Consider the following 12,725-nt stretch of genomic DNA (forward strand, 5'->3'; position numbering starts at 1 on the left):
CTCAAATGTTTACAAAACATAAATAATATGAAAAAAAAAACATATTATATTACTGTGCAGAACAGAGAGACGATTTACAATGAAAAAAATATCATCTCCCAAAGCTAACTATATATTTGACTGTTTCCCTCTCAGACAGAGCCAGGACAATACCAAGTAATTTCATTCTAAGACAGAAAGCAATTTTTTATTTTTTTTTAAAAGGGTTTTAAGGCACTTGCAACACATTTAGGTCAAATCAGCGCCAGTAAAAAGGAAGAAAATGGAAAAGTAAAAAGTTCTAGAATTACAATTAAAGCACCCAAGAAAAAGTAAGATATAGGGGAACTGGGAACAAATTAGGATCAGATGTAGATTCCAAGAGCATACCACCAATGTACTTAGTTTGAGATCACCTAAAAGTCTCATCCGGACACAAGCACAAAATCCAACAAAGAGGAACACACTCAAATGCTTACATTATAAATTCAAAATAACAAATATACTAATACATAACAGAGAGATGATTTACAAGGAAAAAAATATCATCTCCCAAAACAATAACTATGCATTTGACTGTTTCCCTCCCAGCTAGAACTCCGGCCAGGGTCAGGACAAAACCAAGTAATCGCATTCCAAGACAAAGACAGAAAGCATGTTGGAAAACAGACACAGGGTGATAGAAAACAAAGTAAGTACCTCACTGCCCACTATGGGAGGTCAGGAACCCCACCCAGAGGCCCTTCACTAATATCAAAAACAAAAATATATTTTTTAAAGTAAAAACACAAAGTCTTTATCATTTGTTAGAATGAATTTTATTAGCGTGTTGACAACATGGGTGTAAACTAGATATCCAACAATAATATCATAACAACAACAAATCAAGCAGTGTTTTCTATAACTATAACTATAACAATAGACGAGAATTGGATTCAATAGTCTGATGTCACGTCGCCCAGCGACGGCGGCCATCGTGGTTCTAAACAAAGAAAATCGGTACTTTTTATTCTTCATGCTGGCGATAACGTTTCATATGTCATGTGATCAGAATGTGTAAAAGTCAAAACATGATCATATTTATAATGTTTTTCTCCTCTGGATACGCGTTTATGCTCGTCAGAGAAATATTTCATAAGGGCGTCCGCCATTGTTTGTTTGTTTGTTTTTAAGGGTTTTACGGCGCTTGCAACACATTAAGGTCATATCAGCGCCAGTAAAAAGGGAAAAAATGGGATAGTAAAAAGTTCTAGAATTACAATTAAAGCACCCAAGAAAAAGTAAGACATAGGGGAACTGGGAACAAAAAGGGATCAGATGTAGATTCCAAGAGCATACCACCAATGCACTTAGTTTGAGATCACCTTTAAGTCTCATCCAGACACAAGCACAAAATCCAACAAAGAGGAACACACTCAAATGCTTGCATTATACATTTAAAATAACAAATATAATAACACATAACAGAGAGATGATTTACAAGGAAAAAAATATCATCTCCCAAAACAATAACTATGCATTTGACTGTTTCCCTCCCAGTCAAGGACTCCGCCAGGGTCGGGACAAAACCGAGCAATCTCACACCAAGACAAAGACAGAAAGCAAGTTGGAAAACAGATATAAGGGGATAGAAGACACGGTAAGTACCTCCCTGCCCACTGTGGAGGTTGGGAACCCCACCCAGTCCGCCATTGTTCCGAGAGTTTAGAGCCAGTTACTAAGTTACCATGCGTCATTACAAGGGAAGTGACGTTACGACTGTTGAAGCCTATTGTTGAGATCTCATAGCCAGATAAATAAATCTCATAGTACAACGTTCCAGGTTCTTGTACAGTGGAAACCATAAGGTGACACGTAGCCTCAAATGCTATGTCGGAGCAATGACTACAGCAAAATAAATTGTTTATTATCTATTATTCTTTTCATCATGCATTACTAAGGCCTTTATTCACCACAAAATATGTACTATTACTGTTGTTGCTGTTGTTGCTACTACTACTACTACTACTACTACTACTACTACTACTACTACTACTACTACTACTCCTACTACTACTACTACTACTACTACTACTACTACTACTACTACTACTACTACTACTACTACTACTACTTCCACTATACTCCTACTACTACTTATTACTTCCACTACTTACTACTACTACTACTACTACTTCACTACTGCTACTACTACTACTACTATACTCTACTACTTCCACTTCTACTACTCCTCTACTACTATACTTCATCTACTACTATACTACTACTACTACTACTACTACTACTACTACTACTACTACTACTACTACTACTACTACTACTACTACTACTACTAAAGCAACTACTACTAGTAGATAGGGACAAATGATGCAAGATAAAGCGCATTATTGGGTTTTGGTGAAATTGTGGAATACGTTATCTAGAGATGGAACGATTTTGACGTCACTCAGCTCTTTGTTATTGTTTTTAGCCAGCGGATGTTGTGAGATGTTTAACCAAACGTATAGCATCAATACAAATGTTCATTTTAATTTTTGTATTTAAGGACAATAATTTAATATACGTAGCATACGCGCGCGCGCGTACACACACACACACACACATACACACACACACACATACAAACAGAGACGCTCAGACACTTCTAGGTCATGAAAGCACTAGGGAAACGGGTTATGATAAAACACATAAACACAAACACTGCGTTCAAAGGACATCAAATTTGTTTGTCTTTAAAGAGTCTAACGTCGCTTACGACACTTTGAGGTCATATCAGTCAGAGCCAGTAAAAAGGAAGAAAATGGGATGGTAAAAAAAAAATTATAAAATTTAAATAAAGCACCCAAGAAATAGTAAGACAAAGGGGAATTGGTTTTTAAGGGTCTTAACGGCGCTTGCGGCACATTTAGGTCATTTCAGCGCCAGCAAAAAGAAAAAAAAAAGAATATCGGATAGTCAAAAACAATTTAGGATTTCACTTTTAAAGAATCCAAGATAGGATGGGTAAAGGGGAATTGGTTCAAATAGGGAACAGATGTAAATTCTAAGAGCATACCATCAATGTACTTAGTTTGAGATCACCTAAAAGTCTCATCCAGACACCAGCACAGGATCCCACTATGAGGAATAGACTCAAATGTTTATAAGATATGTTCAAAATAAAAAAATAAAAATATAACAATAAGTAAATAACAGAGAGAGGATTTATACGGGGGAAAAATAATCTCCCAAAACTCGTAACTATACACTGTCATATTTTAACTCACTCAACCCTAACACCGACTATATCCATTGTATACCTCGGGGTTACTTTTACCCCATGCCTATTTATTACATTTTTCTGAGACAAATTATAGGCGTAGTATCAAATCTAATGCTCTTAACTTTTACATGTTAACGATAGTTGAATAAAACTATCTATGCACATGCTCATTTTGATTTTTAAAATGTCCAATTTTGAAAAGTAGCAAAAATCTCTAGGATTGAGTGAGTTAATAAAAGACAACTTCAAAAACTTTCAAATGATAGATACTTCTTTTTAAAGAGTCTGATTTTTAGTGAAATTTATGTTTGATAATCTGACGTCACAAATTATTACAGTAAACATGATATCATTATACAGGGAGAGGGGTGGAATAATAAGCAATACAACACTATCAGAAATACAAAATTGTCAAATTGAAACATAAAATAAATTGGATTCAGTAGTCTGATGTCACGCCGCCAGGCAACGGCGGCCATCTTGGTTCTAAACAAAGAAAATCATTACTTTTTGTTCTTCATGCTGGCTAGAACTTTTCATTCCCTTTTCATATGCCTTTTGATCAGAATGTGTAAAAGTCAAAACATGATCATATTTATGTGTTTTTTTTCCTCTGGAAGCGTTTTTATGCTAGCCGGAGAAATATTTCATACGGGCGTGCGCGATTGTTCCGATAGTTTAGAGTCAGTGTTACTAAGTTACCATGCGTCATTAGGAAGGAAGTGACGTTACGACTATTGAATCCTATTCTTAGAATTTCGAATACATAGGGAATGAGATTAGCGGAAGAGTAGCGTCCCTTGATTGGACGTCACCCATAGTCTGTGACGTCACCGGCGGAAAAGTTATTAGAGAGAGAACGTCATGTTGGTTGTGCGCATGCGTCTCTCGTCCGAGGGACGAGAGACGCATGCGCACAACCAACATGACGTTCTCTCTCTAATAACTTTCTCGGACGAGAGACGCATGCGCACAACCAACATGACGTTCTCTCTCTAATAACTTTTCCGCCGGTGACGTCACAGACTATGGGTGACGTCCAATCAAGGGACGCTACTCTTTCGCTAATCTCATTCCCTATTCCCGACCATCGTATTTGAAATCTAACACCATGACGTTTACGTCCATTTGTCATACAACAGCAGAATTAATGGTAGAAGACGAATGTGGAAAACGTAGTTAGTTCCTCGATTATTGTTTTGTTTTGTTTTTAATGGTTTTACGGCGCTTGCAACACACTAAGGTCATATCTATCAGTGCCAGTAAAAAGGAAGAAAATGGGATAGTAAAAAGTTCTAGAATTACAATTAAGCACCCAAGAATAGGTAAGACAAGTGGAATTTGTTCAAATAGGAAACAGATGTAGATTATAAGAGCACACTATCAAAGTACTTCGTTTGAGATCACCTAAAAGTTTCACCCGGACACCAGCACAAGATCCCACTCAGAGGAATACACTCAAATGATTACAATTCATATGTTTAAAATAATAACAATACATAACAGAGAGATGATTTACAAGGAAAAAGAATACCATCTCCCAAAACTATAAATATGCATTTGACTGTTTCCCTCCCATCCACGACTCCGGCTCGGGCCAGAACAAAATTAAGTAATCTCATTCCAAGACAAAGACAGAAAGCATGTTGGAAAATAGATATATAAGAGGATAGAAGACACGGTATGTACCCCCATGCCCACTATGGGAGGTTCCTCGATTAAATGTAGTTTTTAACTCGAGCTTCTATATGGCGCAACATCCACTAAACGTGTTCAAACGCTTTACAAAGGGTACCTGATCAACAGCAACACGTAACATGTACAACCAGACATGACACCTGTTAGGCGATATTACAATTTTTTTCGACAGAGACAACGCTGTTAATGGCCAGGTACTCCGATCCGAAAGCGAGTGTCATACCACAAGACCACATAGTTTTTAGGGGTTTTTTTACATCACTTGGACATTCATAGGCCAGTTTAGCACAAGTAAAAAGGATCTGATTTTACAAGCACTATATAGATAGTGGTGTTAACGCCTCTACCACATCATCTCATTCGTCTGTACTGTTTCATTCATCCTGTTTTGTTGATAAAAGGGAAACCCGAAACGTCCATTTTATCTGTTTTTTGTGTATTAAATTGAAGCTTAAATTCAATTTCGCATTGTTTATATGTGTAGGGATCTCTAGCCGTAAACAATCGTACGGCTAGTGACCTTGGCAATGGTCATTCCTACTTCCGCTCTGCCTCGTCCCGAGCTGACCCGGCTCATATAAAGCCGAGTGGACCTCTCGATTTAGACACACTTACCTACAGACTACCTACTGCACACTTCAAGCTCTACACTAAACTATCTACCATACCATATCTGTTGCGACCATACCTATCTACCATTACGACTAGCTAGATTCAGGGTAAGCTATATTTTTATACTTTAACATTATCTATTTAATATCTAGTTTTAACTCAGTAATTTCGTGATTCACCGGCCATCTGGACCCATCCTAGCCATGGAGTCCTACAGCCAGAATACCGAGTTCTGGCAATCACGGTAGTTACTACAATGGCGTCACGAGCGAAAACTTTTTTCTACTTTTTACATTATCCATTTTATTATTTCCTACCGTCGTATTTCGTTGAATGGAAGTTCGAATTTCTTTGATTTTTACCGTGTGAATACTTCGTTATTTTTCATCGTGTATTTTCCACTATAATTCTTATATTCAATCTTGAATGAATTCTGTGCTGTGATATTGGTGATATTGATATGTATGACCACGCCCCATTCCCTTTTCTTTCAGCTGTAGGGAATTTCAGTTCGTGAATTTTGTTTGATCGTGTCAAGGTCGTCCTTGTCCTTGACTCCAAGGTCACACCTGTCTGGTGACCTTGTGGACGGTGTCATGTTTCATGATTTAAAAAAAAAAAAAAATTTCTTTACATTTGATTTCTTTTTATTCTTTTTATTGGAAATATTTTGTTGTTGTTTTGTTATTGCCTATAACTGTGATTAGTGATTAGTTTATATCTTTGGTGATTTATTGTGAATTCTTGTGATTTGCTTTGTCCTGCACTTGACTTTGTTTATTGCCTATGACTTTGATAGTTGTATTCTTGTAATTTGCTATGTCCTTGACTTGATTTTGTTTGTCCAGTGCTACATTGTGATTGTGGTTACACTTTCTATTGATATTATTATAATATATCATCAGTTATTATTTTTCTTTCACACACCTTCCTCTCCTGAGAGGATCCCTTAGTGATTTGTGTGGTTCATTTTTATTATTTTTTAAGTCTGTTTTTTTTCTTGATTTGTTGTTTGATGATCACTCGGGCCCGGCAGCATGGTGCGGTGAGATGTTGGAGCATGTTCCGACCATGGCTGCGGCCTTGAGGAGTGGCCTATCTTTCAATAGACCATACCTAATTTTTTATTTAGTATTTGCATAATTTTGATTTATTGTTTGATGGCTACTCGGGCCATGCAGCATGGTGCGGTGAGATGTTTGGAGCATGATCCGACCATGGCTGCGGCCTTGAGGAGTGGCCTATCTTTCAATAGACTACACATGATTATTTGTATGTTGCTTGTCATGGCTTTTGATTTGATAGTTCTTTGAGCATTTAAATTTTGATTTATTGTTTGATGGTCACTCGGGCCGGGCAGCATGGTGCGGTGATATGTTGGAGCATGATCCGACCATGGCTGCGGCCTTGGGGAGTGGCCGATCTTTCAATAGACCATACATAATTACTTGTGCATTAATTTTCTTCATTTTGATTTGTTGTTTGATGGTCGCTCGGGCCGGGCAGCATGGTGCGGTGAGATGTCGGAGCATGATCCGACCATGGCTGCGGCCTAGGGAGCGACTATCCTACAATAAACAACCCCATGTTATTATTGATCATTGCTTTGTGGTTTTATTGGTTGGAGGTCACTCAGGTCAGAGAGCATGGTGCAGCGAGATGTTGTAGCATGACCTGACCATGCTGTGGCCTCGAGTGACAGACCAGCCAATAGATAGTGTTAGTTCCCTAGGTTTGCTGCAGCTGTGGAGATGACCACTCGGAAGCAACCATCTGATGATAGTTTGGATTCACTGAGTTTGATGGTCACTCGAGCTTGGTGGCCAGCGCAGAGAGATGTTGGTGCATTATCTGTTGCGACCAAGGTTCGAGTTGGAGGACCTAATTCTCAGTGAATCACATGATACATATTGTGATGTTCATGCTCAGATCGCGCACCATGGGTCAGTGAAGTGTTGGTGCACGACATGGCCATGACGGCGACCTGGAGCAATTGCTTTGTTGTGAAGATGTGTAGATTGTTGTTATCATTAGATTACTCTGTGATCTTTACTCTATTATATGCAAATGCTTCATATATTATATTTTTACATTTGCTTGCTTTGGCATGAGCTTGGCCTAATTATATTGTTTTGGCTTCATGCTTGTGCTAGTTTTATTACTTGGCTTTAAGCCCGCTCGATTTTGTTTTGTGCTTTTAGCTTGCATTGATTGCTTGCATGGCGTAATAGTTCCTTGAGGTTACACTATAATTTGCTTCTTTGTTACTGACACTGTTTCCCATAGTCTATTCTCAGAAGATTAGGATAATCGTGTCAGTGAATATCATCATGGTGAATAAATTCTAATGGACTACTGCTCTTTTGAGCAGCCCATGGATTATTGTCTCTGGGCAGACTGCCAGACAGTTCGTCCTGCCCTATCAGGAGAGTATAGATGACCAAGAAAGACTTCTGTAGTTCCAAGAACATCGTTAAGTTTATGAAGTCTCTGCAGCCTCAGGAGCCAATAATTATTAATTTACACTCATGGTGCCCAAAATGGAAGATACCTTCAATGATGCTCCAGAACCCAAGGACCCTTTCGATACCGACGACCACTGCTGATATAAGAAATAAGGAAGCCTTGGCACTAGGAGACAGTGGGGATTCGAACCCAGCACCAGAGTGCAGAAATGTAAAGAAGCCCCACCATCTAGACTGCATTCAGGACGAGGAGGGGCCTATTTGAATTCAACAAGCTGCCATTTGGACTCTGCAATGCTATAGCACCTACAGCAGAGTAATGGACCTCGTCTTGAAGGACTTACACTGGAACTCTGTCTTGGCCTACTTGGACATCTGTGTACTGGGGAAGTCCTTCCAGGACCACTTCAACAACTTGAGGGAAGTGTTCACCAGACTTCGTGCCTTCCGGCTGAAGCTCAAACCCAGGAAATGTGAGCTCTTCAGGAAAGAAACTAAACTTCTTGGTAGGAAGGTAGGAAGAAACCAGTTGTCTATGACAGAGGAATCAATTGCCACTGTACGGAATCGGCCAGCACCTACGTCATTAAGGGGATGGAGAAGTTTTTGGGCTTAGCTAATTACCACCGCTTCTTCGTAAAGGATTTTGCCGGAATATCAGAACCCCTCGCACGACTTCTGAGAAAGAAAATTTTCATCTGGGGTGATGAGCAGCAGGCAGCCTTTGAGGAGATCAAGCTACGCCTTACTTCCCCACGGTCTTGGCCATTCCCAATACGACAGGCCACTTCATCCTCTATACTGATGCTTCAGATTGCGCCATCGGAGCCGAGTTGATTCAGATCCAAGAAGAGGAAGAGAAGGTGATTGCATATGGGAGCTTCACCCTGACACCCCTTCAGCGGCGCGATTGCACTACCAGGAAGGAGCTACTTGCAATTGTGCGCTTTACCAATCACTTCCGTCACTACCTCTTAGGCAGCGAATTCACTGTATGAACGGATCATCGCTGCCTTACTTGGCTCATGAACTTCAAGAGGATTGAGGGCCAACTGGCCCGATGGATCGAAGAACTCAGTCAATACAACATGAGGATAGTTCACCGCTCTGGTTCACTGCACATGAATGCTGATGCCTTATCTCGACCTCCCATGACGGACACTTGCCAACACTACCGTCCTCACAAGGCGTTATCAGAATTGCCTTGTGGCGGATGCGCATATTGCACCCGAACACAGGAGAGATGGGGAACCTTTGAATCAGAAGTAGACAACGTCGTCCCCTCGGGTCCCCTGACACAATTGTCACTGGGTTGGATATTATAAACGAGGGCGGATGTAGGACACAGCTCAGAAGATTGGACGACACTGCCCGAATGACGTCAGGAAGGAACTGCACTATCCCCCTCGGGTCCCCTGACACAATTGTCACTGGGTCGAATATAATAAACGAGGGTGGACGCAAAGTGCGACAGATCAGAGGATCGAACAACTCTACCCGGATGAAGTCAGGAGTGAGCTGTGCTGTCCCCCTCAGGTCCCCTGACACAATTGTCAATGGGTTGAATATTACAATGAGGGTGGACACAAAATACAAGTCGTAAGACAAGACGACTCGACACAAGTTGGCCTTGACGACATTGACATGGAGGATGTCAGGAAGCTGCAGTCGGATGATCATCACATGACCCACCTGCTATTATGGTTGAAATTAGGAGCAGACCCAGAAATGTCGGACTTGATGTTGTCCGGCCAGGAAGAAAAGTTCTACTGGGTGCACCGCAACCTGTTCTTCCTGATCGATGGAGCCTTATACAGAAGAGACGAAGGCCCACGAAACCTCCTTGTCATACCTACGCCTTTAACAAATTGATGTTAGGAAGGAATTGAGCACACCGGTGGAATTGGTTATACCAGGGAAACGTACAAACCCACAGTCTCCTGAAGATTATGTCAACTCTCTACAGCAGGGGTTAGAGATAGCCCACGAGACTGCGAGAACCACCCTCCGAACTGAGCTCAAGAGGACGAAGAGGGACTACGACATCAAAGCCCACGTCCATTCCTTCAAGAGGGGACAGGCGGTTTATTACTTGGATAAATCGAATGTGAAAGGAAAGTCCAGTAAGCTGAAACCTGTATGGACTGGACCAGCCATCATCTCCACGGTCCTGACCCCCGCCACATACATTGTCAAATTCAGGAACTCGGAGATTAAGACAGTCAACCATGACCACCTTAAGCCATGTTGGGACCGGACTATCCCAGCCTGGATCCGAAAGGAAAGGGAGGCCATCGAGTCTGGCCAAGAAATTACGTACTGTACTTGTGGAAAGCCGGACGATGGAGACCTCATGGTTGCGTGCGACAGGTGTTTCGACTGGTTCCACGGCAGGTGTGTCAACCTGACGAGGAACCAAGCGAGGCAACTGAACACTTTCATTTGCCCATCCTGTTCTCACTAATCTTTTTCTTTAATCTCCGCAGATGACCTCTTTCTCACGGGATGTGACCCTCTTCCGGGATTTCCTGCGGTTCCGAGAAGAGATGCCGAAAGCGGCCGGCAGGCGCTCTCCTCCGGGGCGTAACCCGGAGCACGCGATTCGGAATTGCAGGCAACCCTGGAGAAATTCCACTAGATGCTCGAGGACTCCTCCAATCACCTGGAGACTTGGGAAAAGATCCCGGACCTCCGCCGTCGCCTCTAACTCTAACCAGGAACGGAGGCCCCGTGACCGTAAGAGACGGTCCCGCTCGCCCCGTCGGGCCCACAGAACTAGTACCCCGGCCCGACAGAACCGCGATCGGCCTCCCAGCAGGCATAGGAGGGAGGACCAAGAGCAAGCCGACCGCCGAAACAGATCTCGCCGCCGCCGGGGTGGACTTCCGCAGCCTGCGGAATCAGCTTAAGAGGGCCAGGCAGGAGCTGGCCTCCCTCCGGACCGAGGCAGCTGAGGTCACCCGTCTCCGGGAGGAGAATAAAAGAATGAAGGAGAGGGAGCCCTAGATGGAGCTGTCCCTCCACAGCTCTGTCTTAGACAGCTAGATGCTAGGGCGAGCAACCGTGTAAATAGATTTATTTTTGCCCCTGCCCCAGGAAAGGGCTTTCCTTTTATTTCAGCCCTAGGTAAGGGCCTTCTTTATGTTTTGTTCGGCCCTAGGAAAGGGCCTTCATTTTTATTTTACCCCCCTTTTTTTGTTGCTACGCCCTAGATAAGGGCTCCTCTCCTTTAGTTCACTGTAATACCGAGAGCTCCAGAAAGGTGCGGGTGAGTACCCCACATCCAGCCACCCTGCCCTTTTTGAGGGGGGAGCAGTGTAGGGATCTCTAGCCATAAACAATCGTACGGCTAGTGACCTTGGCAATGGTCATTCCTCCTTCCGCTCTGCCTCGTCCCGAGCTGACCCGGCTCATATAAAGCCGAGTGGACCTCTCGATTTAGACACACTCACCTACAGACTACCTACTGCACACTTCAAGCTCTACACTAAACTATCTACCATACCATATCTGTTGCGACCATACCTATCTACCATTACGACTAGCTAGATTCAGGGTAAGCTATATTTTTATACTTTAACATTATCTATTTAATATCTAGTTTTAACTCAGTAATTCCGTGATTCACCGGCCATCTGGACCCATCCTAGCCATGGAGTCCTACAGCCAGAATACCGAGTTCTGGCAATCACGGTAGTTACTACATATGTCTATGTAACAACATTTGGGATTTCAAAGAATTCAATTTGCATTTATTTTTTTAAAGGAAACGAAAAAGCAAGAAAGCGAGCAGAGAATATTTCAGTTAAATCTTTTTTTTTATTTGGACAAATTATTACTTATAATTATAATAGCCATCTTGCATCAATGCCGACTAATGCCGACTAATTGAAATAAAAGGCCCTCCACATTCTGAACACTGTTCATTATTTTTCAGCACAAATATTGTTATAATTAAATGATATGTGGTGTCGCACACTGTTGCAGTGTAATTCATAATAATCAATTAAGTGTGTAAATATTATGATAGATGCTCACAACCTATGTTGTTTTTGTTTTTAAGGGTTTTACGGCGCTTGCAACACATTTAGGTTATATCAGCGCCAGTAAAAAGGAAGAAAATGGTATAGTAAAAAGTTCTAGAATTACAATTAAAGCACCCAAGAAAAAGTAAGACAAAGGGGAACTGAGAACAAATAGGGATCAGATGTAGATTCCAAGAGCATACCACCAATGTACTTAAATTGAAATCACCTACAAGTCTCATCCAGACACAAGCACAAAATCCAACAAAGAGGAACACACTCAAATGCTTACATTATACATTCAAAATAAAAATAATAATACATAACAGAGAGATGATTTACAAGGAAAAAAATATCATCTCCCAAAACAATAACTATGCATTTGACTGTTTCCCTCCCAGCTAAGATCCCGCCAGTGCCAGGACAAAACCAAGTAATCTCATTCCAATACAAAGACAGAAAGCATGTTGGAAAACAGATATAACGGGATAGAAGACAGTGTGTACCTCCCTGCCCACTATGGGAGGTCAGGATCCCCACCCAGGCTCACAACCTAGAAGGTCTACAGATTCGACATGTATGCAGGCACACAAGATAGAATAGCATTTGTCTATGTCTAAGTAACATCTGAGATTTCAATTTGCTATTGAAAAAAAAAAAGGGAAATGAAAAAGCAAGAAAGCG

At 41.5% G+C, this 12,725-nt stretch overlaps 1 protein-coding gene across 1 annotated transcript; it reads left to right on the plus strand.

Annotated features, from left to right (window-relative positions):
* Positions 1 to 8,335: 8,335 nt before the first annotated feature.
* LOC144980587 (uncharacterized) lies at positions 8,336 to 9,014 on the plus strand. Its single transcript, XM_078928263.1, has 2 exons — positions 8,336 to 8,522; positions 8,830 to 9,014. The coding sequence occupies exons 1-2, from the start codon at positions 8,336 to 8,338 to the stop codon at positions 9,012 to 9,014; spliced, it is 372 nt and encodes a 123-aa protein (XP_078784389.1).
* Positions 9,015 to 12,725: the final 3,711 nt, after the last annotated feature.

This window comes from Berghia stephanieae, chromosome 10, assembly GCF_034508935.2.
Source record: "Berghia stephanieae isolate SIO BIC M18660-M18661 chromosome 10, UCSD_Bste_1.3, whole genome shotgun sequence".
NCBI classification, from domain to species: domain Eukaryota; kingdom Metazoa; phylum Mollusca; class Gastropoda; order Nudibranchia; family Aeolidiidae; genus Berghia; species Berghia stephanieae.

Excerpts from the sequence above, each read along its gene's own strand:
- LOC144980587 (XM_078928263.1), top strand. The coding sequence starts at position 8,336 with ATGGACCTCGTCTTGAAGGACTTACACTGGAACTCTGTCTTGGCCTAC. Across the intron at positions 8,523-8,829 it reads GAAAGAAACTAAACTTCTTG|ATTGCGCCATCGGAGCCGAG; the intron begins GTAGGAAGGTAG and ends CTGATGCTTCAG.